This window comes from Mirounga leonina, unplaced genomic scaffold, assembly GCF_011800145.1.
Source record: "Mirounga leonina isolate KUSES-001 unplaced genomic scaffold, KU_Mleo_1.0 Mir_168, whole genome shotgun sequence".
Lineage (NCBI taxonomy): Eukaryota > Metazoa > Chordata > Mammalia > Carnivora > Phocidae > Mirounga > Mirounga leonina.
The window spans coordinates 43360061-43387522 of record NW_023270426.1 but is presented as its reverse complement, the minus strand read 5'-3'; the positions used below and the strand labels follow the sequence as shown (position 1 = coordinate 43387522).

The following is a 27462-nucleotide window of genomic DNA, read 5'->3' as shown; positions in this document are numbered from 1 at the left end:
GATCATGACCTGAGCCGAAGGCAGTCGCTTAACCAACTGAGCCACCCAGGCGCCCCAAAACATCTTTTTTTTTTTAAGTAGACTTCACACCCAATGTTGGGGCTTGAACTCCCACCCCAAGATCAAGAGTTGCATGTTTTTGGGGGCACCTGGGTTGCGCAGTGGGTTGAGCGCCCAACTCCTGGTTTCCGCTCAGGTCATGATCTCAGGGTTGTGGGATGGAGCCTAAGAGCTCCATGCTCAGTGCTGAGTCTGCTTAAGACTCTGCTCCCTCTTCCCCTCTTCTTCCCCCCTGCCCCGCCCCTCTCGCATGTGCTCTCTCTCAAATAAATAAATACTAAAAAAAAAAAAAAAAAAGTTGCATGCTCTAACAACTGAGCCAGCCAGGCGCCCCCAAGACATCTTATTTTTGACTGAATTTTATGAACCCTTCAAAGTTTGTAAACCAACACTATGAGAGCTCTTGGATACTTACCTTTTTTAAAGATCCACTACAGAACAGAATCAGGATTTTTTTAAAAACCAGCTTTTTGATATGGAAAACTGAGTTTGTGATCCTGTAATCTGAATTTTTAACTAGTGGATAAATGATTCTCCAGATAATTTCAGTGTAAGTAGTCTAAACCAGTACTAGATACTAAACTGGGAAAGGTTAGAATAAACTCTGTTGTGTTAGGCTGAAATTCAATGTATTGGTGTGAACTCATGGTTTACACACACACACACACTTCCTAGCTCTGTTCCACTGAAACAGCCTAGACACAATGATACTCCAGTAGCAAGGACCATACCTTGTATCCAGATCCTAAATTCTTTTTTTTTTTTTTTAAGTAGGCCCTACGCCCAACATGGAGATTGAACTCACAACCCCTAGATCAAGAGTCACATGCTCTATCGACTGAGCCAGCGAGGCACCCCCAGATCCTAAATTCTACATACTATTTCCGCTATAAGGAACCAGGGCTCCTGAAGTATAAAATGATCCTGGATTTCTGATATTTATAAAAGGGACATCAGAGAGAGCTCTCTCTTTGCTCTGCTCTCTGCCATGTGAGAATATAAAATGGCTGGATCTGCTTGTATCTTGATTTTGGACTTTCCAACCTCCAGAGCTGATTTAGTACTTATTTATAAAATATGGAGTGCTATCCATGGTAAGTGCCATATGCCAATTAAAGCATATGCCTAATATTTGTATACGCACAGAAAAAAGTCTGGAAGAATTCACACCAACCTTTCAAAAGGAATTACCTGTGGTTATAGGGAACTTTTAATTTTTACTTTATATACTTCTGTATTGCTTTATTCCTTTTTAAATCAAAAACACGTATTCTGGATCAAAAAATAAAGGGAAAAAAACTTAGCTCACTAGAATATAGCAACGAGTTGACCTACAGAAAGATAAAGTTATAAAACACTACTTCTTGGGATAACTAAAAACCCATGTTATTACCTGGATTTCTCATTGGTATGGTTAGCAAGGTAAGGTATGGCAACAGCTGAGTTTGGAGGCATAAAGCTGGTAAGCAGAAGTCAGAAAAAAGTGCTTTTGCTGCCAAGCAATTTTCCCGATACTGTACAGAAAAAAAAAAAAGATGAAATGAAAACTAAAGTAAAAAAATATGGAGATGTATCCCTAGACAAACTAAGTTTACTATATCACAAATTGTGTTTATATACCACATACTTTTAAGAGTTTATCTAATTAGTTTTTTATTACTGTCCTAGCCTTACCTAATAAAGGATTTTACCTATAAAACTATTTCATATTTGACATAATAGCAATAAGAATATTTTTTTTTAAATTTTATTTATTTATTCATGAGAGAGAGAGAGAGAGAGAGGCAGAGGCAGAGGGAGAAGCAGGCTCCCCGCAGAGCAGGGAGACCAATGCAGGACTCGATCCCAGGACCCTGGGATCATGACCTGAGCTGAAGGCAGATGCTTAACAGATTGAGCCACCCAGGCGTCCCAGCAATAAAAATTTTTTAAGAGACCTAAGGTAGAAAGAAAAAAAAACTTAAAAATGAAAGGAATTTTGTTTATGAGCATACATCATAAATTATGGGAGGATATTGTTTCTCAGTAAAAAAATATATATTCTTCAGTTAACATGGGTACAATGCTAGTAGGCTGAGGAGGAGAGAAGCACAATCTGCCTTCAAGGAGCTTACAGCTTTACAGAGACAATCTGTATGTAACTATAAGGCAAATTAATTTTCATGCTATAAAAAGCAAAGCAAGTCAATAAGGGACATAAATTGATTAAAAGTCATGAAATTCTCCAAGAAATCTGTTGGAAAAAATGTTAGGTAATGAATTACAGGCTTATATTTAGCCATATGATTTACGAACTGGAAGACATCTTAGAGATAATGTAGTCCAGAGACCACAAATTCAGATGCTGTAGGAGACAGGTGGGTATATAAATCAGTGCAGTGAGACAGCTGGGGAAAATAGTACCCACCACTCCCATCTTCAAGGGGCAGATGCTACTTGGCTTGATCAGATTGCTGCCATGTAAAAATATAGGCCAGTGCTGCCTTACTTTGCATTCTTTTCAGGAGAGTCCAGGAATTCTGAGCCAGAAATCCATATATGAATTTTAATTACCATGCTCATTTTTTAAAAGACTGGAAATTCACGAAAAAAAATCTTTTTGTGTGCAGTATTCAACATGGGGGGCCATCTATTTTTGATTTCTAATCCAATCCTCCACATTTAAAGCTGTGGAAACTAAGTGCACATTAGGTAAAATAATGCATCTAGATGGTGAGAGGCAAGTCAAGGATTTATTTTTCCTTCCCTTTTTTTTTTTAAGGGAGTTTTTTTTTTTTTTTTTTTTAAGATTTTATTTATTTATTTGACAGAGAGAGACACAGCGAGAGAGGGAACACAAGCAGGGGGAGTGAGAGAGGGAGAAGCAGGCTTCCCGCGGAGCAGGGAGCCCAATGCGGGGCTCGATCCCAGGACCCTGGGACCATGACCTGAGCCGAAGGCAGACGCTTAACGGCCTGAGCCACCCAGGCGCCCCCCTTTTTTTTTTAAAGTAATCTCTAGGGGCACCTGGGTGGCTCAGATGGTTAAGCATCTGCCTTTGGCTCAGGTCATGATCTCAGGGTCCTGGGATCGAGCCCCGCATCGGGCTCCCTGCTCCGCGGGAAGCCTGCTTCTCCCTCTCCCTCTACTGTTCCCCCTGCTTGTGCTCTCTTGCTCTCTCTGTCAAATAAATAAATAAAATCTTAAAAAAAAAATTAATCTCTATACCCAACGTGGGGCTTGAACTCACGACCCTGAGATTGAGTCACATGCTCTTCCAAATGAGCCAGCCAGGTGCCCCTATTTTTAATTAAAACTAAAAGATAATTATAATGATACTGTGAATTCAATAATAATCATCTAATAAGTATGATAATGTTTTCAAATTTTGAGTGTTTTCCTTAAAAATAATGAGGCATTTAAGACCATCCTTTTTGGGGCGCCTGGGTGGCTCAGTCGTTAGGCGTCTGCCTTCGGCTCGGGTCATGATCCCAGGGTCCTGGGATCGAACCCCGCATCGGGCTCCCTGCTCCACGGGAAGCCTGCTTCTCCCTCTCCCATTCCCCCTGCTTGTATTCCCTCTCTCGCTGTGTCTCTTTCTGTCAAATAAATAAATAAAATCTTAAAAAAAAAAAAAAGACCATCCTTTTTATGTCTTACTATAATTCTAAGAAAATTGTGGCTGTTAGCAACTATTGCTTACTATAATAAAACACTTTTTATTTATAAAACTTATAAAGAAATAACAGCTTTATTGAGATATAATTCACACACCATAAAGTTTACCTATTAAAAGTACACAATTCTTTTTTTACCTTTTTATTTATGAGAAACCACTGGGGTTTGTGCAAGGGTCGAAAACTTGATCCTCCTCCTTGGCAATGAGCAAATCCTCGGGCTTTGTTGGAATGTATCACACCTCTCGTAGCTATGGATGTACTATATTGCCTGAGTAAAGAGCGTGTCTAAAAAGGAGACAAAATGTAAAATAAAGAAAATAAGAGATTTACAATGCAGTGCTATTGGTACTGCTGACACCAAAAAACCACTAATCAGATTTACTTAATGTATGTTCACTTTTTTTTTTTTTAAGATTTATTGATTTATTTTAGAGAGAGTGTGCACATGTGTGAGGGGAGGGGCGGAGGGAGAGAATCTTCAAACAGACTCTGCCGAGCGTGGGGTGGATGCAGGGCTCTATCCCATGAACTATGAGATCACAGCCCGAGCTGAAAGCAAGAGTTGCTCAACCAATCAAGCCACCCAGGCGCCCCAAATGTATGTTCACTTTTTCCAATATTACCAAAGCCCTGAAAATAATATGCTACAAAATTACCTAAATCAAATTCAACTGAGACACAACAATTAACTGGTATGTGTGAACTCTGAATGGATCTTGGATGCGGGTGGTGAAAACAACTTAAAATACATTTTTTTAAAAAGACTTTATTTTTTATTGCTTCTTAGCCTTTTGGCTAAGATCAAGTTAAGATTTTATTTTTGAGTAATCTCTACATGTGGGGCTCAAACTTACAACCCCGAGATCAAGAGTTGCATGCTTTACCGACTGAGCCAGCCAGGTTCCCCTTAAAATACATTTTTTTTAAAGATTTTATTTATTTATTTGAGAGAGAGAGAGACAACAAGAGGGGGAACACAGGCAGGGGGAGTGGGAGAGTGGGAGTGGGAGAGGGAGAAGCAGGCTCTCTGCTGAGCAGGGAGCCTGATGCGGGGCTGGATCCCAGGACCCTGGGATCATGACCTGAGCCGAAGGCAGATGCTTAACGACTGAACCACCCAGACAGCTGATGAAATCAGAATAAGGATAATGTTACTGAATTAATGCTAGTTTCCTTAAGTGTGATAAACATTCTGTGGTTGTAATAGGGCACTGTCCTTATGCATGCTTAAGTATTAAGTGATGTGGTACCTGCTATTACTTTCCAATTATTGGGCCAAAACAAGTGTATAAACACACAGAGGTTAAGCAAATGTGGCAAAATATGAAAAAGTGGTGAAGAAAAGCTAAGGCTATACAGGCATTCATCATACTATTCTTTCAACTTGCCTATAGGTTAGAAAATTTCAAAATAAAAAAGAATATAAGAAAAATTAAGCAAATGCAACTGCTGAATAGTGAAACTAAATATAACACAGAAACCATATCATACATGTTTTTTATTGTATCTTTCCTAATTTTAATTATTAATGCTATTTCAATATTTATAATATAGAAACATTAACATATCAAAAACAGTGTTGTGCAAAAGAACTTTCTGTAACAGAAATGTTCTGTTATTTAACAAACTGTTCAACACAGTAGCTGTTTAACACAGTAGTTACTAGCCACATGTAGCCATCAAATGCTGGGAATGTGGCTAGTCTGTCTGAGGAACTGAATTTTATTGACTTATTTATGTATTTATTTAAAGATTGTATTTATTTATTTGACAGAGGGCTAGAGAGAAAAGTGGGGGAAACAGTACAGGGAAAGGGAGAAGCAGACTCCCCACTGAGCAAGGAACCCGATGCAGGGACCCTGAGATCATGACCTGAGCCAAAGGCAGACACTTAACCGACTGAGCCACCCAGGCGCCCCTGAATTTTAAATTAAATTTAATTTAACCTAATGTAAATAGTCGTATGTGGCTAGTGGCTATTACATTGGTCAGAGCAGTGTTAGAATGTTATGGAAAAATATAAATTTTACAGTGAATAATTTCAAATTTGTAAAAAAATTTATTTAAAAAGTAAAAGAAAGTATAAAAAGCACACTTCTCCTTCTACTTTTCAATGGTTGTCAAAATTTCTGAATATATATATTAATTTCATAATCAGAAAATAACTTTAGAAAAAATTAGTGTTATCACCAAAAAAGTCAGATTAACCACTGTCATTACAAACACTGGATTGGATGAATTAATTTTATTATTGTTATTAAGAAGTTACATAAGTTACATAAGGGGCCCCTGGGTGCCTCAGTCAGTTAAGCGTCTGCCTTCGGCTCAGGTCATGATCCCGGGGTCCTGGGATCGAGTCCTGCATCGGGTTTTCTGCTCAGTGGGGAGTCTGCTTCTCCCTCTGCCCCTCTCCCCTGCTCGTGCTCTCTCTCTCAAAAATAAATAAATAAAATCTTAAAAAAAAAAAGAAGTTATGTAAGATGTCAAATGAGGAATAAAAGTAAACTTTCTCAATTCTGAGGAAACATTCATAAACAAAAACAGTTAGTCAAATGGTCTTACATTCCAGTCACCACTGAGGGTATCTGCAAAACTCAGAAAGTCACTGGCTCTCACAAGATCATCTACTTCCACGAAGAAATCTATGTAGTTTTGGTGAAGATATAAATTAAATAACTCTCCTGGCATGTGTGACATTTCTACTACTTCCTATAAAAAGAAGCAAACACATATAATTTAGGCAAAAATGCAGTGGTTAAATGTATACATCCATAAATGTAAATAATATATATCCTGTAAAAAGTACTAAATGTTTAATTAAAGACTTTACCTCAGGTTGAACAAGTAAGGTATCCCGCTCATACTCTGATAAATGCGAAGGCAACTGAGGGGAATCCAATTCTGTTAAAGATGCTCCTATAAAAAAATTTCTGGAATTATTAAAAATACCACCACCTACAGTTACATAGAACCACTCATTTGAAGGTTTTTTCAAAACTTTAGGCACATAATACCAAACATACTAAGCAAGATGTTAAAAATAAAAAAACAAAGTAAGTGGAGGCTTATGTGAGTTACCTCACTATTACAGTGCCTTGCTGCTGTATATAAAATGAGTTGTCTCATTATCACTATTCTTAAAAAATCAAATTAGAATTCTGATGTCTGGATTATGGCTTTTCTAGAAATAAAATATTCCAACTCACAAAGCACTCTGCAACATTTCACCTTTTCAGCTCTGCATTGCTTTCTTCTTTTGATCCTCATTCTCAATATAAAAATCTTTACTATTTTCTTTACTATGTAGGATGAGGCTGCTTTCTGCATGGGACAACAGGAACCCTGTTCCTTGATGCAAGAAGTTATAAATGAATGTTGAGAAGGCAAACAAAAAAATAGAAGGAAAAGAATCAGTGGGAATAGCCACTGAGGTTCGGAGGTAAGAGACCCAAGGACAGAGGTGCATCTTACTTCCACCTAAGTGTCCCTGTTTCATTTTGTTCAGGTGGCAGGAAGGTTTCCATTTAGAAATCCCAAATTTTCAACCATCTGGAAAGAAGAAACTGAGAGATATTAGCCTAAAACAAGAAGGATGCCTGGAGTGAGAAGACAATGAAGCAGAAATAGAGAAACAACAGAAGACAAAGAGGCAAGGAAGATAAGATGGAAAACAGGTATGTGAGGCACTCGAGTTTTATAGGACGATAAAAACAGCTGTTTATTTATTTTTTTAAAGATTTTTTATTTATATATTTGAGACAGAGAGAATGAGAGAGAGAGCACATGAGAGGGGGGAGGGTCAGAGGGAGAAGCAGGCTCCTCGCTGAGCAGGGAGCCCGATGCGGGACTCGATCCAGGGACTCCAGGATCATGACCTGAGCCGAGGGCAGTCGCCCAACCAACTGAGCCACCCAGGCGCCCTAAAAACAGCTGTTTAAAACAGCTAGGTTTTTGGCAACCAGAAAACAGTCTCAGATAATAAGAGGTGTGATAAGCATGAAGCTTCAACAAATGTCTGTCCACATACTGTTTGTGATCCACCGAAGCAGCTATTTTACAAGAGGTTTGAAAAACTATCTGAGAGGAAATTAAGGACATGACACATATAACTTTTCTCAATGGTCCATTATGATGATTTACTTTGTGCTATAACAGATAAAACGGTTCCAAACTACAGCAACAGTTTCCTTCAAAATTTGGTAAGAATTGTTTCAATCTATATAAAGGCATGTCAGATGCCCACCCACCCCCCACCCCCAATCCTAATTCTCTTCCTTCAGGATCCGCAGACTAAGAACTGATGTTTTCTACATGAAAAACAGAAGTCTGGGATTTTTTTGAAGGGAAAAACAATCTGGGAGCTTAGAGATCAGTGATCCGAGTGGAGGGACTGAGGGGAAGCAGGCATTAAAGAAAGAAGAGGGAAACAGAACATTTCTGGCTGGGGAGAGGGCAGGTAGTAAAGAGAAATGTAAGGAGTTCCAAAGAAGCCTGAAGCTACCTGGCAATTTGTCTAGGGTCCTGGTGTCCAGAGTTCAAGCCTAAGAGGGCTTTGGGCTACCAACACCTGCCACTAAAATTCTAGAGAAACTGATGTCTTACCTGCAGCAAACTATACTTTTAAATAAGATTTACAGACATGGATATAGTCTACAGTAGTTTTTACATTTAGTCCTGTCCATAGTCCAAAAATACTCTATCTACATACATTTACTGGCTAGGTCTTAGGCCTTGCCAAACAGTATCAGACCTAGCCCTAGATGTGAAATATGTGACATTTTCAAAAGCTGGTATTTAATTTCAGTTGTAAGACTAATACCTAACAGATTTTTTAAAAAACATATCAGATTTTCTTACTTTTACAATATAATATTTTCCCCAGAGCTCTGAAGAGAAAAAGAGAAACATCTTTGCCACCAATAGCTTGGACCTCTTGGTTTTCAAAAACCCTATCAGTTTTTTTCCTTTGTTTTGATTTTGACAGCGCAGCATCTGATTTTATTGAAGACACTCCTTTCTTCCTTGGCCATAAACGATTTTCTCCTAAATAATATACACCCAAGAGACAATATTGAAAATAAAATTAAAATATGAAAAATAAAACTGACATTTTATGTAAGTTACACTAAATAGTCAAATTAAAATATATTTTTTCTAATAAACCGTAATTACAAAATTTGTGAACTCAGTTGTCTTTGGGTTGCTACACTATTAAAATGGAATAAAACATCATCTAAAAGTACCTTATGACACAGATTTCAAATTTTCATCCATAAACACATTCTCTAATATAGGCCTATCATTTTGAATTCTCATGGTACTGCTGGTGCAAGGTACTGTTCTTGGTGTATGATATGTATTAGCCAACTAAATCCTCAAAATAACTTGATTAGGTGAGAACTATTATTACACACATCAAAGACAGGAGTAGGACATAAAAAGAGATTAAGTAACTGCCTCAAGGTCATCAGCTAGTAAGTGATTTGAATCCAGGCAGTACAGTTCTGTAGTGCATGTTCAACAACTATTCTGTATTATCTCTCTACTGATTTGGGGAGTCTTTAATTTATGAATATGCCTGTGTTGAAATTTCATTGGTAAATCTACTGTTCAAAACTCAGAATGCATCACTTAAGAAAAGTAGCCTGGAAGAGCAAAAAGAACATCGAATCTGGGTTTGATTCTTTTTTTTTTTTTTTTTTAAGATTTTTATTTATTTATTCATGAGAGACAGAGAGAGAGAGGCAGAGGGAGAAGCAGGCTCCCAAGGAGCAGGGAGCCCGATGCGGGACTCGATCCCAGGACCCTGGGATCATGACCTGAGCCGAAGGCAGACGTTCAACCATCTGAGCCACCCAGGCGCCCTGGGTTTGATTATTATTGTTTATCTCATTAAGCTGGTCAAGAATTAAATGAAGCAATATATGCTTACTAATACAGTTCCTGACCCACTCAAAAAATATTTTCTTCCCTTTAAAATTTCTGAGCTCAGAGTAATAAGGTTATAAATGACAGGACTGCAGACTGGCCTACTTCAGCCTTCCCAACCCATAATTCCAGTAGTGAACCTAAGCACCATTTACACTTATGTTTCTATAGGAATAAGCAGAATTCTGGTTTCGGTTGTATTACGCTGCCTATTTACTCTTCTCTACAGTTATTTTGAAAAACAAAAGATATAAACTAAACAAACAGGTTATATTTGTAGGTAGATGCTAGGATTGCAGGTGGATTTTGAGAGCTCCAAAGATGGCTTTTAATTTTTCAAGGTCAATTTTTCAATGTGAAACATCAAGTAGGGTGCTTGTTAAATGTTTTCTGATGAGAACCATGTACAAGAAACCATGTGCTATCTCTCTCTTTCTCTATTTTTTCGTATTTATTTGAGGGGCGCCTGGGTGGCTCAGTCGTTGGGCGTCTGCCTTCAGCTCAGGTCATGGTCTCAGGGTCCTGGGATCGAGCCCCACATCGGGCTCCCTGCTCCGCAGGAAGCCTGCTTCTCCCTCTGCCTCTCTCTCTCTCTCTCTCTCTCTCTCTCTGTCTGTCTCTCATGAATAGATAAAATCTTTAAAAAAATTTTTTTTTCTTTGCGAATTGGAAAGATGTGTATTTGAATGCCCGGCAGGCATTATGCGGCAGCCATACAAACCTCAACAGTTTGTGTTAAAAATAACAGAAGACATGGGCGCCTGGGTGGCTCAGTTGGTTAAGCGACTGCCTTCAGCTCAGGTCATGATCCCAGGGTCCTGGGATCGAGTCCTGAATCGGGCTCCCTGCTCCGCAGGAAGCCTGCTTCTCCCTCTCCCACTCCCCTTGCTTGTGTTCCCTCTCTCGCTGTGTCTCTGTCAAATAAATAAAATCTTTAAAAAAAAAAAGATTTATTTATTTGAGAGCGAGGGAGAACGAGCATGCAAACACACGAGTAGGGGGAGGCGCAGAGGGAGAGAACCTTGAAGCAGACTCCCTGCTGAGCGCCAAGCCCCACATGGGGCTCCATCCATGACCCAGGAGATCATGACCTGAGCCAAAATCAGGAGTCAGTCGCTCAACCTACTGAGCCACCTAGGCGCCACTTTCTCTTATTTTTAAGTAGGCTCCATGCCCAACGTGGAGCCCAACACAGGGCTTGAACTCAGGACCCTGAGATTAAGACCTGAGCTAAGATTAAGAGTCAGATGCTTAACCGATTGAGCCACAAAGGCGCCCCTGTGCTATCTCTTTTAATATAGCATGACACTGCACCTTTTTTACAACAAAGGTAAGTCAATTTATTAAATATATCATACAAATTAAAAATATAAAAGTAAATCTACGTAAGCAAAATACTATGTATTTAAAAGATTTATTTATTTTGGAGATAGAACACATGCACATGCACTCAGCGGGGAGAGGGACAGGAGAACCTCAAGCAGGTTCCATGCCCAGTATGCAACCCCATGTGGGGCTTGATCTCACAACCCTGAGATCATGACCTGAGCTGAAATCAGGAGTCAGATGCTTAACCAACAGAGCCATCCATTAATGAATTAAAATTCATTAATAGCTGACCATTTCCTGACTCCTTAATATATATCAAGCACTGGAATAAACACTCTACAAGTATTAACTCACTTTCACACAAGTCTGTAAGAGAGGTTCTCATATAAAAGGTGAGGATATGCAGGCACAAAATGATTGTCATTTGCAAGATTATTCACCAGTAAACGGCAGAGCCAGGATTTTCACCCAGGAAGTCTCATCCAAATTAACTTTAAAAAGTAAAGTAGCAAACCACATAAATCAATCAGGTTTTGTCTCAGGTACACAGATATATACAATGACATATTCACAGGGGTGTGTGTATGTACGTGTACATACATGATTTTATAGAACGGTCTCAAAAAGAACAGTAGATGGAGATATATATCAGTAAGTTAAAATGTTTAGTTTGATTCAGATTCATGAACAATTAAGAGAAAGTCGCCTACACAATGCAGTAAGAATTTATCTTTCATAGTTACCTTTTGAAGAAGAAAACTGGAGGCTGTTTATTGCACTTCTGATATCACCAGAACATCCTTGACAGAGCAACTCTAGAGAACTTTTATCAGGGATAATAATATTTCCTCCATTCTAAAATGAAAAATATTAAAGTTTAAAAAACTAGTTTCTAAAACCAAAAAAACACTCCCTCATTCTCTCAACTAAATGAAAAAGTACATTAGAATCTTTTAAAGATGCTAAAAAGCTTCCATGTTAAACGCCAATCTGCTCAGAAAGTCAATGATTTATCATAGCTTAAGATAAATTCAAGAGTATAAAATAATTTTACTTATTTACTTGGACTGTTATATTTTGAAGTTCTTACTATAATATATATCCATACATATATACGAATTATTACTCCCTTGTCAGTTCAAGTATAAGACCAGAAAAATTTATCTATCCCTCTCCACCTTAAGAAACTCCTAATGGTTTACTGACAACATGACTTAAGTTGAATCCAGGTCATGATCTCAGGGTCCTGGGATTGAGTCCTGCAGTGGGCTCCATGCTCAGTGGGAGTCTGCTTGAGATTCTCTCCCTCTGCCCCTCCCCCTGCTTGTGCACACATGCACCCGTTCTCTAATAAATAAATATATCTTTAAAAAAGATATATATATTTGTGTAGAAGGAAAATTCCCTCCAAAGTGTCTCTAACAATTACTAATTTTAATTTTTTTCTTTTTTTTTTTTTTTTAAGATTTTATTTATTTGACAGAGAGAGACACAGCGAGAGAGGGAACACAAGAAGGGGGAATGGGAGAGGGAGAAGCAGGCTTCCCGCCTAGCAGGGAGCCCAATGTGGGGCTCGATCCCAGGACTCTGGGATCATGACCTGAGCCGAAGGCAGACACTTAACAACCGAGCCACCCAGGCGCCCCTAATTTAATTTTTTCTACCAGTGGTATGTGAGAGTGCCCATTTTTTCTTTATTTTTGGCAATCTTGTTTATTGATCTCTTAAAACTTTTGCAAACTGATACATGAAAAATGGTGTCTGGTTTATTTATTTAATTTATTTTTAAAGATTTTATTTATTTTTTGACAGAGCAAGACAGTGAGAGAGGGAACACAAGCAGGGGGAGTGGGAGAGGGAGAAGCAGGCTTCCCGCCGAGCAGGGACCCCAATGTGGGGCTCGATCCCAGGACCCTGGGATCATGACCTGAGCCGAAGGCAGATGCTTAATGACTGAGCCACCCACGCGCCCCATGGTGTCTGGTTTAAGTATTAATTTTCTTTGATTCCTAGTAGGGCCAAACACCTCTCATGTTTATAGCCATTTGTATTACTCTGTGTATTGGCTTCTCTGTTCTTAGAATTTTTATTGATTTATTTTTTTAAAGATTTTATTTATTTATTTTTGCGAGAGAGCGAGCGAGCGAGTGAGAAAGCACAAGAGGGATGAGGGGCAGAGGGATAAGCACACTCCCTGCTGAGCAGGGATCCCAAGGTGAAGCTCGGTCCTGGGACTCCAGGATCATGAACTCAGGCAAAGGCAGATGCTTAACCAACCGAGCCACCCAGGCACCCGTTTTTAGCCTTTTTAGGTAGGCACATTTTTATATATTCATGTGTTAATACTTTGTTACATAACTTGCAAATATTTTCTTCCATTCTCATGCTTGTCTTTTAACTTAGCTTACCATGCCTTCTATCATTTCCTAAGCTTTTCATTTTTTTGAAGTAAATCCAATGTTTTTAGGGCTTTTGTTTCTTACTTAGGAATACTTTCCTTCAAACCAAAGTCAGTACTTTTTCTTAATACTATTCTCATTTTGGGGCACCTGGGTGGCTCAGTAGATTAAGGATCTGCCTTCCGCTCAGGTCATGATTTCCAGGTCCTGGGATGGAGCCCCAGGTCAGGCTTCCTGCTCAGCAGGGAGTACGCTTTTCCCTCTCTTCCCCTCTGTCCCTCCCTACTGCTCATTCTCTCTCTCAAATAAATAAATAAAATCTTAAAAAAAAAATACTATTGTCATTTTGGTTTTTGCAATAAGATCTTTAATCTACCTAGAAATTATTATTATTTTTCTAAAGATTATTTATTTTAGAGAGAGAGAGTGCATGCGCAAGGGGAGAGGGGGCAGAGGGCAAGATTCTCAAGCACTGAGCGCACAGCCCAATGCAGGGCTCATCTAAGGACCCTGAGATCATGACCTGAGCCAAAATCAAGTCAGAGGCTTAACCAACTGAGCCACCTAGGCGCCCCTAGAAATTATTTTTGTGCATAGTATAAAGATGCAACCTTATGTTTTTCCATATGGATATCCAATTGTGCAAATACCATTTATTAATTATAATAGTCTCCTCTTTCCCCAGTGATGTAAAATACTATTTCCATTATACAGAAAATTGCCATTTACACATACTGATCTATTTCTGTGCTGTCTTACTGAATCCTTCCTTTTGTCCGTTACTGTGTCAATAGTACACAGCTTGTAATATTTATAGTTTTACATTATGTTCCAATACATAGACAGCAAGTCTCTCTTCATTATTCTTTTACAAAATTTTCTTGCTCATATCTGTGAATTTTCTCTTCCAAATAAACTTCATTTTTATTGTGAATACATTTCTTTAATTTAAAATTGTTTCAAGAAGAGTATTTGTTTTTGAAAAATTCTAGTTTGGATTACTTGCCAAAAAGGAAATGTAATTTTTTTTTTAAAGATTTCATCCATTTATTTGAAAGAGAGATAGTGTAAGAGAGAGAGCATGAGTGGGGGGAAGGGCAGAGGGAGAAGCAGACTCTTCATTGAACAGGGAGGCTGACGCAGGGCTTGATCCCAGGACCCTAGAATCATGACCTGAGCTGAAGGCAGACGCTTAACGGACTGAACCACCCAGGTGCCCCAGGAAATGTAATTTGAAATTATGATCCTTGGTAGCTGAAGGAAATACCATGGATGTTAATCACTTTGAACACACAAATGTGGTTGAAATGTGTGATCACACTTTACATACTTAATGATATTACAAAGAATAAAGATCTTTTTTTCTTGTAAAAACAGAAAAACATCTAATTAAACTCAAAAAAGCCCAAACCTAACATACTCACCATTCTTTCTTTCAACTAGATCACTTAAGATGTCAACACTCTTTTTTAAATCATTAACTGAGCTACAGAATGCCAGAGATTAAAATGTTTTGATTTTCCTCTACCATCATTATCATCCTTGGAGACCCCAGACAGTATCTCAACATTTGATCTTATAAAAGCTTGAAAGACTTGAATAGTGTGCTGGTTGTTGCTCCTGTGATGTAACAGTATCAACAATAATATCAAAAGTATACTAGTTCTAGGGGCACCTGGCTGACTCAGTCAGTAGAGCATTTGACTCTTGATCTTCGGGTTGTAAGTTCGAGCCCCGTGACGGGTGTAGAGGTTATTTAAATATTAAAAAATCTTAAAAAAAAGAAAAATACTAGTTCTAACATTCTTGCAGGTCCATTAGTTAAGGTACAGCATGTTAACTTGGTAACAAAAAAGTCGCAGTATCTCTTTTTACTATTCCAACACAACTTGCTAAAGTGAATGCCATTTGCAATTTAACTACTTAGTCTTAAAAAAAAAATTTGAGTTAATGTGTTAAGGTGCTATGGTGTTGATTATTTTTATTAATGCTCAATGTTTCTTTAATAAATATTTAAAAGCTGTAATTTGTAGTTATGCTCCTGGTACAGAACGTAGTTTCTTTTTTTTAAAGACATTAAAAAAAAAAATCACAAGTAATCCTACTATCCAGAACCAATCACACTCAGCATTTTTATGTACTTTCTTCTAGTACGTACAGGTTCAAGTATATATGTGCATTCTGCTGTTACTGAAAATTGTTTTTTTTAGCACAGTGAAATGGAGTGAGAATGAAACTGCAAACCTATCTGATACTTAATAGTTGTGGGATATTATGCAAGTTATTTCCCCCCAAAAGCTGTTTCCTTATCTGTAAAATAGGGATTATGTACCAATTTTGTATGGTTGTGGTGAAATTTAATAAGATCAGGTATGTAGGGGTGCCTGGGTGGCTCAGTCGGTTGAGCGTCTACCTTCAGCTCGGGTCGTGATCCCGGGGTCCTGGGATCGAGCCCCGTATCGGGCTCCCTTCTCGGCGGGAAGCCTGCTTCTCCCTCTCCCACTCCCCCTGCTTGTGTTCCCTCTCTTGCTGTGTCTCTCTGTCAGATAAATAAATAAAATCTAAAAAAAAAAAAAAAAAAGATCAGGTATGTAAAAATACTTTGCATAGTGCCTGACATTTATCAAGGGCTGAAGACAGAATTTCTATTGTTAGCATTGTTAACTTCATTTATTTATTTAAAGTAATCTCTACACAGAATGAGGTCACAGCCCTGCGATAAAAGTTCCACACTTCCAAATGAGCCAGCCAGGCGCCCCTGCATCTTGTTATTTATAACTTGACATTAAATTGTATTTCCTCATGTCACTAAATATTCTCAAAACACTAATCAATTACATGATACCTCACCATAATAACTGCTCCCTCTATTACTGGATTCAGTTTCTTTCTAATTTTTCACTATTAATAGTTTTTATTTATTCCACTAAGTGCTCTACATAATTTTGTTTAATCCTCAAAGCAAACTCTCGCTTGGAGATTTCCCTCAGTTACTATGATCCAAGTGATGCAAAAAAAAAAACCAAACCCTTACATTTCATGCAAGATCTAGTTGATCTGTAGTAGTAGGGCCTCTTAGAATCATGCTGCTGGGAGAAGTTCCATCAATTTATTTTAACATTATGTTGATTTGAAAGATAGAAAAAAAAAAAAAGATGTATTAAAAATGACCGCTGGGGGGCGCCTGGGTGGCTCAGTCATTAAGCGTCTGCCTTCCGCTCAGGTCATGATCCCAGAGTCCTGGGACCGAGCCCCGCATCGGGCTCCCTGCTCACTGGGAAGCCTGCTTCTCCTTCTTCCACTCCCCCTGCTTGTGTTCCTGCTCTCGCTATCTCTCTCTCTCTGTCAAAAAAATAAATAAAATCTTAAAATAAAAAAAAATGACAGCTAGGACGCCTGGGTGGCTCAGTCAGTTATGCGTCTGCCTTCGGCTCAGGTCATGATCCCAGGGTGCTGGGACTGAATCCCTCATCGGGCTCCTTGCTCAGTGGGGAGCCTGCTTCTCCCTCTGCCTGCCTCTGTCTCTCTGACAAATAAATAAGTAAAATCTTTGAAAAAAAAATGACAGCTGTTTTATAAGAATATTAATATACATACTACTACTGAACTGTACACTTAAAAATGGCTAAGATGGTATAGTTGATAATACTGTATAACTACTTGAAAGCTGCTGAGTAGATCTTAAATATTCTCACCACAAAAAAGAAATGGTAATTACATGAAGTGATGGAGGTGTTGTATAATACTATAGCGGTGATCATTCTGCAATACGTAAGTATATCAAATCAATGTGCTGTACACCTTCAACTTACTAAACTTAAATAATATTATATGTCAAGTGTATCTTCATAACGTCAGAAAATAAATGGTTAAGATAGTAAATTTTGATGTTTCTTACCACAATAAACATACTATTAAATTAAAAAAAAAATTGACAACAGGACAAAAGTAGAGTTGGACTGTTGATAACTAATGTACCTAGATGCCAGGAAACAGTTTCTTGATAATAGACACAATTTATAGCACTAAGCCAAGCAAAGGGAAATTTACTTCAATGTGAAAGAGAAAGCTAGGTTTAATAATAGAGAAAGGGATTTTTTCTTTTTTTTTTTTTTTTTTAAAGATTTTATTTATTTGACAGAGAGAGATACAGCGAGAGAGGGAACACAAGCAGGGGGAGTGGGAGAGGGAGAAGCAGGCTTCCCGCCGAGCAGGGAGCCCGGTGCGGGGTTCGATCCCAGGACCCTGGGATCATGACCTGAGCCGAAGGCAGACGCTTAACGACTGAGCCACCCAGGCGCCCCAAGGTTAGGGATTTTTTTTTTTTTTTTTTTTTTAAAGATTTTATTTATTTATTTGAGACAGAGAGAATGAGAGAGAGAGAGCACATGAGACGGGGGAGGGTCAGAGGGAGAAGCAGACTCCCTGCCGAGCAGGGAGCCCGATGTGGGACTCGATCCCGGGACTCCAGGATCATGACCTGAGCCGAAGGCAGTCGCTTAACCAACTGAGCCACCCAGGCGCCCAAGGTTAGGGATTTTTAAGATCAGTATTTCCTGCCTTTTCTAGAATGATAGGCCTGACAAATGTAAACAAATATTTTAATTCTAAAAAGTGAAATAATATGTTTCTAACTCCAAGTGTGGCTTTCTAAAATTACAATGTAAGATTCAAATTAATCAGTTCTTAAGAGACTTACCTTGTTAGCTTCCATTGTCACTATTCGATTAAGAAATTTCATCATAATTGTTGGTGCCACAGGATTAAAACTGTTAAAAGTTTTATAAAGAAAGTGTTTAGATGATCAACTTATAAACATAACATGTATGTGAGCATTACAAGCAGAAATTTCGTTCTTACCTAATGTTTGCTATAGCACACTCTTCCTGAATTTCTTTGGGAAACAGTAACCTTTGATTATTATCTCCACTGAGACTGTCAGAAATTATAAATATTAGAGGACATCGACCAGTGTGCACATATTTCCTAGAATAGAGTATAGCAATGTTGAAATATAAGCTATTGCCATTTTATTCAAAGTTTGAGAAAATTTCACTGAAACTCACCTGAGAATTTCATGTAAAGTATGAGAATTTCGATAAAACTGGTTAGGTAAATCCTATTGAAAAATGATAAATATTATTGTTTTATTATTGTATAAATTTATAGAAGATTCATATTTACCATATTAGGGAAAAAACGTTACCTTTTCAATGTATTGCAACTAAAACTTTTACAGAAATTAAGGAAAACGTGAAAAAGTAGATGTCCAAACAATAAAATCTATCAATGGGAAACCCAATTTTCAATCAAATTTCTTATGATTACTACTAGTCACAGTATTGTCACTAAGACATAATTTTCCAAATTATTTCTTTTGCTTTTCTATACTGAAGGCATTAAAATTTTAAATTTCATTAACCTATAGCTACTCTATTCAAGTTTACTGAAAAAGACCTGAGGTTTCTGCTATCACCGAGCTTTTACATTACGTTTTATCACTATTAATACTATGGAGAGAGTTAATGGCACTATCAATAAGATATATCTTGCAGTTATTTACTCAATAGTTACACCAGGATCTCAAAATTTGTCCATACTTCAACCAGAATTATCCTCTTATCAGTTCTTAGTTCATCTCCAAGCATTTGTAGTTTGTTATACTTTGTTGCTCTTAGTAGAAACTCTTTAAAAACTGCTATCTGAGACTGGTAGGGAAATACATGGAAACTGGATTCTGAAAGAAAACATATTTAACACTTTTACTTTCAACATATTATATATATATCAAAATTACACATACATATATAACACACACATATATGTTACTGAATATATTTGCATATACCTGAAGGAGCTTACAACATTGTAGATTTTTCTATTTAGGCAAAACTGTACATATTTTTTTTTTCAAGATTTTATTTATTTACTTATTAGAGCGCGAGCAAGAGAGAAACAGCATGAGAGGGGAGAGGGTCAGAGGGAGAAGTAGGCTCCCCACTGAGCCGGGAGCCTGATGTGGGACTCGATCCCAGGACTCCGGGATCACAACCCAAGCCGAAGGCAGTCGCTTAACCAACCGAGCCACCCAGGCGCCCAAAAACTGCACAAATTTAAAATAGGATATTCATTTCAAAAGATAAGAGTCATCATGGATCACAGTGAATTTTCTGTAACAATGAATGTTAATATGGAATTAACTGACTTTAGAACACAGCTGTCAATGTAATAGTTACACAACTGGTAAAAACATTTATATCTTTTTTTTTTTTTTTAAAGACTTTATTTATTTGACAGAGAGAGACAGCAAGAGAGGGAACACAAGCAAGGGGAGTGGGAGAGGGAGAAGCAGGCTTCCTGCCGAGCAGGGAACCCGATGCAGGGCTCGATCCCAGGACCCTGGGATCAAGACCTGAGCCGAAGGCAGACGCTTAACGACTGAGCCACCCAGGCGCCCCAAACATTTATATCTTTGCCTCTACAATGAAAATACTCCAAATGAGTTGTGTTGATGATGAATCAATTAGTCAGACTTAATCCTCAAAGAATCCCATTCTCCTCTACTAGAAGCAAGCTTCCCCTCTTCTCCTGAAAATACTTTTCTGAAACTGGGAAGTATGAAAGAAAATGGTCTCATATAGTTTAATCTGATTGCTACTCTCATTTTGTGAAGCTTTTGATAGTGGGCAGATGCCAATCTAGCATAGGGGTGACAACATATATTTTCTCACAAAAACATATACCCAAAAGGATCTTAGGCATCTCAAGAATATAGATGGGGAATTCATTTCAAACCTCCTTTAAACATACATAGACTTTAGGGGCGCCTGGGTGGCTCAGTCGTTAAGCGTCTGTCTTCGGCTCAGGTCATGATCCCAGGGTCCTGGGATCGAGCCCCGCGTCGGGCTCCCTGCTCTGCGGGAAGCCTGTTTCTCCCTCTCCCACTCCCCCTGCTTGTGTTCCCTCTCTTGCTGTGTCTCTCTCTGTCAAATAAATAAATAAAATCTTAAAAAAAACAAAACAAAACAAAACATACATAGACTTTTCCCACTATTTCCACTACCTTCATAGCAAATCTTACCAGGATTAAGTATCTCCTTGAAATCATCTTTTTGGAAGTCTGGTAAAATTGGATTAATCCACTCTTGTACTTGAATACCATGCTCCTTTGATAGTATTTTTATAGTTGTTGTTTTTCCACATCCAGGAGGACCTGTTATTAATAAAATAGACCCACCCTAAAACCAAAAACAAACATTAATCAAAAATCAAAATCACTGCTAGAATATTATGTTTGAATTTTCTTTCAAATATAAATTACTTCTATAAATATTTATTAAATATCTGGTATAAGCTGACTAAATTTTACACTGTTGTTAGCTGGATTATACCATCTTTAGATAAAAGAGGATAATCTTATTTCCTAAACTTTAAGCATAACTTCTGATAGTTCTTCAATTCTTGCATTATGTCCCTCCCAAGGACTACTTAGTAGTCAAAGTAAAACAACTAAACTTCAGCTAGATTAAGGAGGTAATGTCTGAAACAAGTATTTTTAGAGGTTACCTGAACTCAAAATTCAATCTTAATACAGACCTCTTTGGATTATATGCTTTAATATTAAACAAGTATAATATTCTTATGGGAAGATGGTAGTTAGGATATCAGAATCTTTAAGAAATGTGTAATAAGAAACATATTTTCCAGAGACAGAACTCCAAAGAGAGACTAGAGGTGGCAGGTCACAATAATTATCTTCTCGTATAATAAATCTGATAAAAAAGTTAAAGCTTAATAAAAAAGTTAAAGCTAAAAAAAAGTATCAGGGGAAGATGATTTCCTACATTCCCTGGTGGGCTATAATCCTTGCTCAACTGTTTACCTTTGCTAATATAAATAAGGGCCTTCTACGTGGCCCCAGAAGACAACCAGTCTCACTTTTTAAAATGTATGAGTGCATGAGTTATAGTGGTATCAGCCATGACTTTAATGATTCAATAATATATATTAAATATGGTATCTCTGAACAAAAACAAATAGAAAACAAGGTTATATACTGATGAGTTGACGTAAATGTGACCAGAGGAAGACCATTTTGCAGGAATCTAACCCCTTATTTCTCTTAGGAACTATGACTCATTATTTGCTTATTGTTTCTAGTAACTTTACAGGACATACCTAATGTAAATAATGAGAACTGACTACTTCCAAGCAGATTACTTTTAAAAAAAGAAAAGGAAGATCAAGCATGGGCACCCATGTATGTTTCTTATACAACAGAATCAAGTGTCTTGTTTTTTGACACAGTGAGTAGAGCTACATAGCAAAAGTTTTGCTTCCAATAAGAGAAGTGCGAGATAGTCTATCAGAACACTAAAACATGAAGACTTCTGTTAATATTCCCATCATTTACATTATAATAGTTTTCTTTTTTTTAAATTGAAGTATAAATGGCATATGGCATCCTAATAGTTTCATATGTACATATTTTTTCGATTCTATATTTTTATGTCATTAAAATATTCTAAGTCTAGTTATCATCTGTCACCATACAAAGTTACTGCAATATTACTGACCATATCCCCTATGCTGTACATTTCCATCACACTATAACAGTTTTATCATATTTTGAAGATGTTGCCCTGAAAAATTAAAGTCAGTGTATATTTTAAGTACTTATGATAAATTTAAGAAAAAATAATTTTAGCTTGCCCATAGAAAAATCTACAAGTTATCAAATTTCTTTTTTTTAAAGATTTTATTTATTTGAGAGAGAGAGACAGAGTGAGAGAGGGAACACAAGCAGGGGGAGTGGGAGAGGGAGAAGCAGGCTTCCCGCTGAGCAGGGAGCCCGATGCGGGGCTCGATCCCAGGACCCTGGGACTATGACCTGAGCCGAAGGCAGACGCTTAACGATTGAGCCACCCAGGCACCCCTCAAAAATATTTTTGAATAAAAATGTCTTATAATTACTGTTATCATTGAACTTTTGTATAATAAAGAATATTATGATTGGTGAGAATCTAACTTCTTAGAAGGAAGAAGCTTTTATTTTCTTAAAGATTTTAGGTATTTGTCCAAGAGAGAGGAGAGAGTGCGCACAAGCAAGGGGAGCAGCAGGAAGAGGGAGAAGCCAATTCCCCGCTGAGCGAGAAGCCTGATGCAGGACTCAATCCCAGGAACGCTGATCCCACAACCCCTAACCAACTGAGCCGCCCAGGCGTCCCAATAAATAAAATCTTAAAAAAAAAAAAATCATCACCATTTCACAATTTTAACAAAATAACTGATTCAGGCAAGGACTGAAAATGGACACTAAAGCACTTATGTGAAAGACTGCTGGGGAACTGGACATTTAACACTGTGAAATTATCTCTATGCCCATAGATTATGTTGCAGTTGCAAGGGAAAATTTCTGACTATTATTGGGGCGCCTGGGTGGCTCAGTCAGTTAAGTGTCTGCCTTTGGCTGAGGTCATGATCCTAGGGTCCTGGGATTAAGCCCCTAGTTGGTAGGTTCCCTACTCAGCAGGGAGTTTGCTTCTCCCTCTCCCTGCCCCCAACTCATGCTAATAAATGAATAGAATCTTAAAAAAAAAGATTTTTGACTATTATTTCCTTAACTTAGTAATCAAATGTAACATGAAAGACAGCAGAAGAACCAAACATATTTTCTGATATGGTGTAATATAAAACATACACCATGACCTAGAAAGTATATATATATTTTTAAAGATTTTATTTATTTATTTGGGAGAAAGAGACACACCAAGAGAGGGAACACAAGCAGGTGGAGTGGGAGAGGGAGAAGCAGGCTTCCTGCAGAGAGGGGAGCCCGACGCGGGGCTCAATCCCAGGACACTGGGATCATGACCTGAGCCAAAGGCAGATGCTTAACAACTGAGCCACCCAGGCGCCCCGACCTAAAAAGTATTCTTACAAAAATGTTGAACTTGAGTCTAATCAAACCCTTGATTCAAATTTCCAGGCCACAGGAAATGCAAGGTAGAAGAACAAGTTAGTCATCACAATGAGGAAACAACCTGACAAATCCAGAATGTGAGAGTTCTATATGTCACCTGGCCTGGACTCTTCAGTAAGTCAATGTCTTAGAGAAAAAAAGAGGGTAAAAGAGAATCATTCTAGATTTTAATAGCCCTAAGAGGTGTAAGAATCAAATGCAACATGTAGTCCTTTATTAGATCCTGGTTGTAACAAATCCACCATAAATGACATTTTGCAGACAAATAGAGAAATGTGAATATGAAACGAGCATTAGATAAAATTAAGGAATTAATTTTGTGGGGCGCCTGGGTAGCTCAGTCGTTAAGCATCTGCCTTCGGCTCAGGTCATGACCCCAGGGTCCTGGGATCGAGCCCCGCGTCGGGCTCCCTGCTCCACGGGAAGCTTGCTTCTCCCTCTCCCACTCTCCCTGCTTGTGTTCCCTCTCTCGCTGTGTCTCTCTCTGTCAAATAAATAAATAAAATCTTAAAAAAAAAAAAAAGGAATTAATTTTTTTAGACAGAATAATGGTATATATAGTTAATTAGGAAAAATGCCTTATTTAAAAAAAAAAGAGGCATACTGATGTTTCCAGAAGTCTGACTAAAATGTCACATATTCATAATTGAATATTTAAGAGTGAAAATGATGGTTACATAATAGGCATAAGAGTATTCATTTATTATTCTACTTTCCTTTATGTTTGGAGAATCTCAAAGTTTAAAAAGAGAAAGAATATTCTAGCTTGGAGGCTAAAAGTAATTACAGAAGTAGGAAGTGAAACAAAAAACATCTGCCTTAAAATGAATGATGACTGTTTTAGGCTGTATTTAGTACAAAAACTAATATGTAATTTGCCTGCTTGCTTCAGCATGAGATAATCTGATGTGCTAAATATACTAGAACCCTAACTGGTTTATTACGCTTTATGATGATGATGAGACATAAATGGGGAAAAGAAGTACAAGTAAAGGAGAAAACTCAAAATCTCTGAGTCTTTTAGTGAAGTTTGTAGTAGTAAATCAGAGACTTTTTTATTATAGGTGATCTGGACTTAACAGAGTCATCATAAAAGTTTGACTTCTGGGTGCCTGGGTGGCTCAGTCGATTAAACATGTGACTTCGGCTCAGGTCATGATCCCAGAGTCCTGGGATCAATCCCCACACAGGCTCCCTGCTCCGTGGGGAGGCTGCTTCTCCCTCTCCCTCTGCCTGCCGCTCCCCCTGCTTGTGAGTACTTTCTCTTTCTCTGTCAAATAAATAAATCTTTTTAAAAAGTTTAACTTCTTACAACCAACTGTAAATCAGAGGAACATTTGATGTTACATATTTTAAAACACATTTCTTATTGAATTACCTGTTTTGGTTGCCCTTCTAAGACTTTAGCTTTTAACCAGGTTTCAACTTCTTCAATTTTCTTTTTATGCACAGCAAGTTCATGCTAAAAATTTCAAGTTTAAAATAAAACATTTTAACTCAAGAATTTTTGGTATAGCAGCACACATTAATCTAAATTAAGCACTTTTAATGAAAAAACTAGCAAACAACATGATACAAGAATTAAAAAGTCTTTGCTATTACACTTCATTTTTTATATTGAAAAATTCCGTTCTTAAAACTGACACCATTGTATGAGAATTTGGGGCAGGTTTGGAATTACATAATTTTTTAAAATCCTGAAATACATTTTGGGAAGGGAATAAACAGGGAGAGATATTACACTTAAGAAAAAAATAAAATTCTATATTGGGATTAAATTAAATCTATGACAAATAACCAATGGTACAATTTCAGAATAACTTGAGAAATGCTGAGTCATGGAACATAAAAAAACTAGGAATTACTGTTTTTTTTTAATTCATTCAGAAAAATATTTTATGAGTAATAATCTGAAAATATACATTCCTCTTCTTCCGGAAGTTAAATTATGTGCACCTGTTTGCATCCTTTTTAGTACCTGAGTTTCTGGCTTGTATTTATCCACCCATGGTTCATTTTCAGACAGATACTCTTTTGAATTTTCTAGACCATAAATCTTTTCTGAGGAAGATGGCTCTTCTCTTTTTCTAGCTAGAAATCTGCTACTTTCTAATCTGGAAGGCACATTTTTCCTTCTGTGACTTGAGTTATTCACACCTAATGATGTGGCAGTAATAGAGATGCCTGTAGTCTCTGAAAAATCATCAAATGATGGGTCTACCCAGTCTGTTACCTGAAAAAAAAGAAAGCATGTAAATATTACATTATCTACATCTGTTCCCCATATAAGTAAATTACTCTACAAAAAAAATATATATATTCATATATCTGCAACATTTTAAATCAAAACCTCACAAATTAGTTCTTTAAATAAAGCTGGCACTATATGTATTATTTACTTCATAGTAGGTACATATGCATACTTGTCCACTTAACCAGGGTAATGACAAATGCCATATAAAGGAATATAGAATACAAACTTAATTCTTTTTACTAATTATAATCTTCCTAGTACAGAATAGGCTGATTCTTCTTAAGCTCATTTGTAGGTCTGAAACACAAATATTAAAATTATGTGTCAAAAAAGAAGCAAAACAAAGAAATAAAATCTTATTTTAACCATATATAACCATAAGAGTAAACCTTCTGCCTTGACCAGGTTAATACATTCACAAACTAAGAACCATTGCATATATCCAAATAATCCCTATCAGCTTTAGGACTCTGAGAAGATAGAGCCTAATAATCCTGATGCTACGAATAATTTGTAATTATGACTTGATTTTATTTCTCTTCAGCCCACTAAAGCAAATAGTACTTTCATAAAAGGGAGGCAGGCTTTCCAGGGAGGATGATTTGTTTCCCAGATTTGTCTAAGAAAACAGAACTGGGATAATAGAGTAGCAAAATCAGTGAGTTCTACTTCATGTTCTTCTGGTCTACAGAAACTGCTGATCTCTCCACATTTCCCTTCATCATTACCCTTTCTTTAGAATCCTTTGTAAGGATACACAGAGAAAGATGATGAATTAAGCAGTTTGAACCTAAAAATACTTGGAAGTATTAAAAAGGTTTTTTTAGTAACTAAAATTTTTAAGATGAATTTTCTTAATATTCCTACAGTATAAATCTAGAAAAACCTAGCTTAGTACGTGACTTTTGAATTCCTTGGCTAGCTAGTAAGGTGGAACCAAGATTATATTTTCCTTGAAGAATACTCAGCCATAGTTGTGAACCATTTATTAGACAATGCTAAGGAAAAGCAAGTTGGGGAGTAGAACTATTTCAGGAATGAAAGTCACACTTCACTCCCCCTTTAAAGACAGAAGATAGGAATATTATCAGTGAGTAAAGAAATGAAGACCTATGGAAAAAAATTTCAGTCATAGCCAAATAATTCATTTCCTCTTCTTCAAAAGACTGTCTATAGTACTACAATTTTGGCTCTTTGCTTCTAATTTTAAGAGTTTAGGGGGACCTGGTTGGCTCAGTCCGTTAAGCATCTGCTTTCGGCTCAGGTTGTGATCCCAGGGTCCTGGGATTGAGCCCCACCTCCGGCTCCCTGCTCAGCGGCGAGCCTACTTCTCCCTCTCTCTCTGCTCCTCCCCTCAGCTCCTGCTTGCTCGCTCTCTTTCTCAAATAAATAAATAAAATATAAAAAAACAAACAAGGGGGGCACCTGGGTGGCTCTCAGTTGAGCTCCGACTCTTGGTTTTGGCTCAGGTTGTGATCTCAGGGTCATGAGATTGAGCCCCGAGGTGGCTCCATGCTCAGCACAGAGCCCGTTTAAGACTCCCTCTCCTTCTGCGCCCCCTCCCCCCCCCAGCTTGCATAGGCTCTCTCTCTCAAAATAATAAAAAAATTAAAAAAAATAAATCTTTAAAAAAAGAGAGAATATGTAAAAATACCATGTTATAGTAAAACTTTTGATAGCAAATCTGATCTTGCCATTCTGATCTGTAAGTTACTTATACATTTTATAGTTTTATTTCTTACATAAATGTGGACTCCTATTTACTGGGAAAAAAACAAACAGCAAAGTTTAATAATTTACTTAAGATCAGAGAAAAATATGACCCACCAGTAGGAAAATAACAACCCAGCA

General features: G+C 37.5%; 1 protein-coding gene across 4 annotated transcripts in view; it reads right to left on the bottom strand.

Annotated features, from left to right (window-relative positions):
• The window catches only part of RAD17 (RAD17 checkpoint clamp loader component), a 34015-nt gene that overhangs the window by 4491 nt on the left and 2062 nt on the right, over positions 1-27462 (bottom strand). For 3 of the 4 annotated variants that reach the window (XM_035014587.1, XM_035014589.1, XM_035014588.1), the window contains 13 exons: positions 25336-25590; positions 24736-24819; positions 20457-20613; positions 18976-19112; positions 18442-18494; positions 18236-18361; positions 18075-18144; positions 11720-11831; positions 8577-8762; positions 6550-6635; positions 6282-6428; positions 3855-4004; positions 1454-1574 (listed from right to left, as the gene is read on the bottom strand). In XM_035014587.1, coding sequence (XP_034870478.1) covers positions 1454-1574; positions 3855-4004; positions 6282-6428; positions 6550-6635; positions 8577-8762; positions 11720-11831; positions 18075-18144; positions 18236-18361; positions 18442-18494; positions 18976-19112; positions 20457-20613; positions 24736-24819; positions 25336-25590 — 1684 coding nt within the window. The remainder of the gene's footprint in view (positions 1-1453; positions 1575-3854; positions 4005-6281; positions 6429-6549; positions 6636-8576; positions 8763-11719; positions 11832-18074; positions 18145-18235; positions 18362-18441; positions 18495-18975; positions 19113-20456; positions 20614-24735; positions 24820-25335; positions 25591-27462) is intronic. The other variant, XM_035014590.1, reaches the window with a different exon arrangement.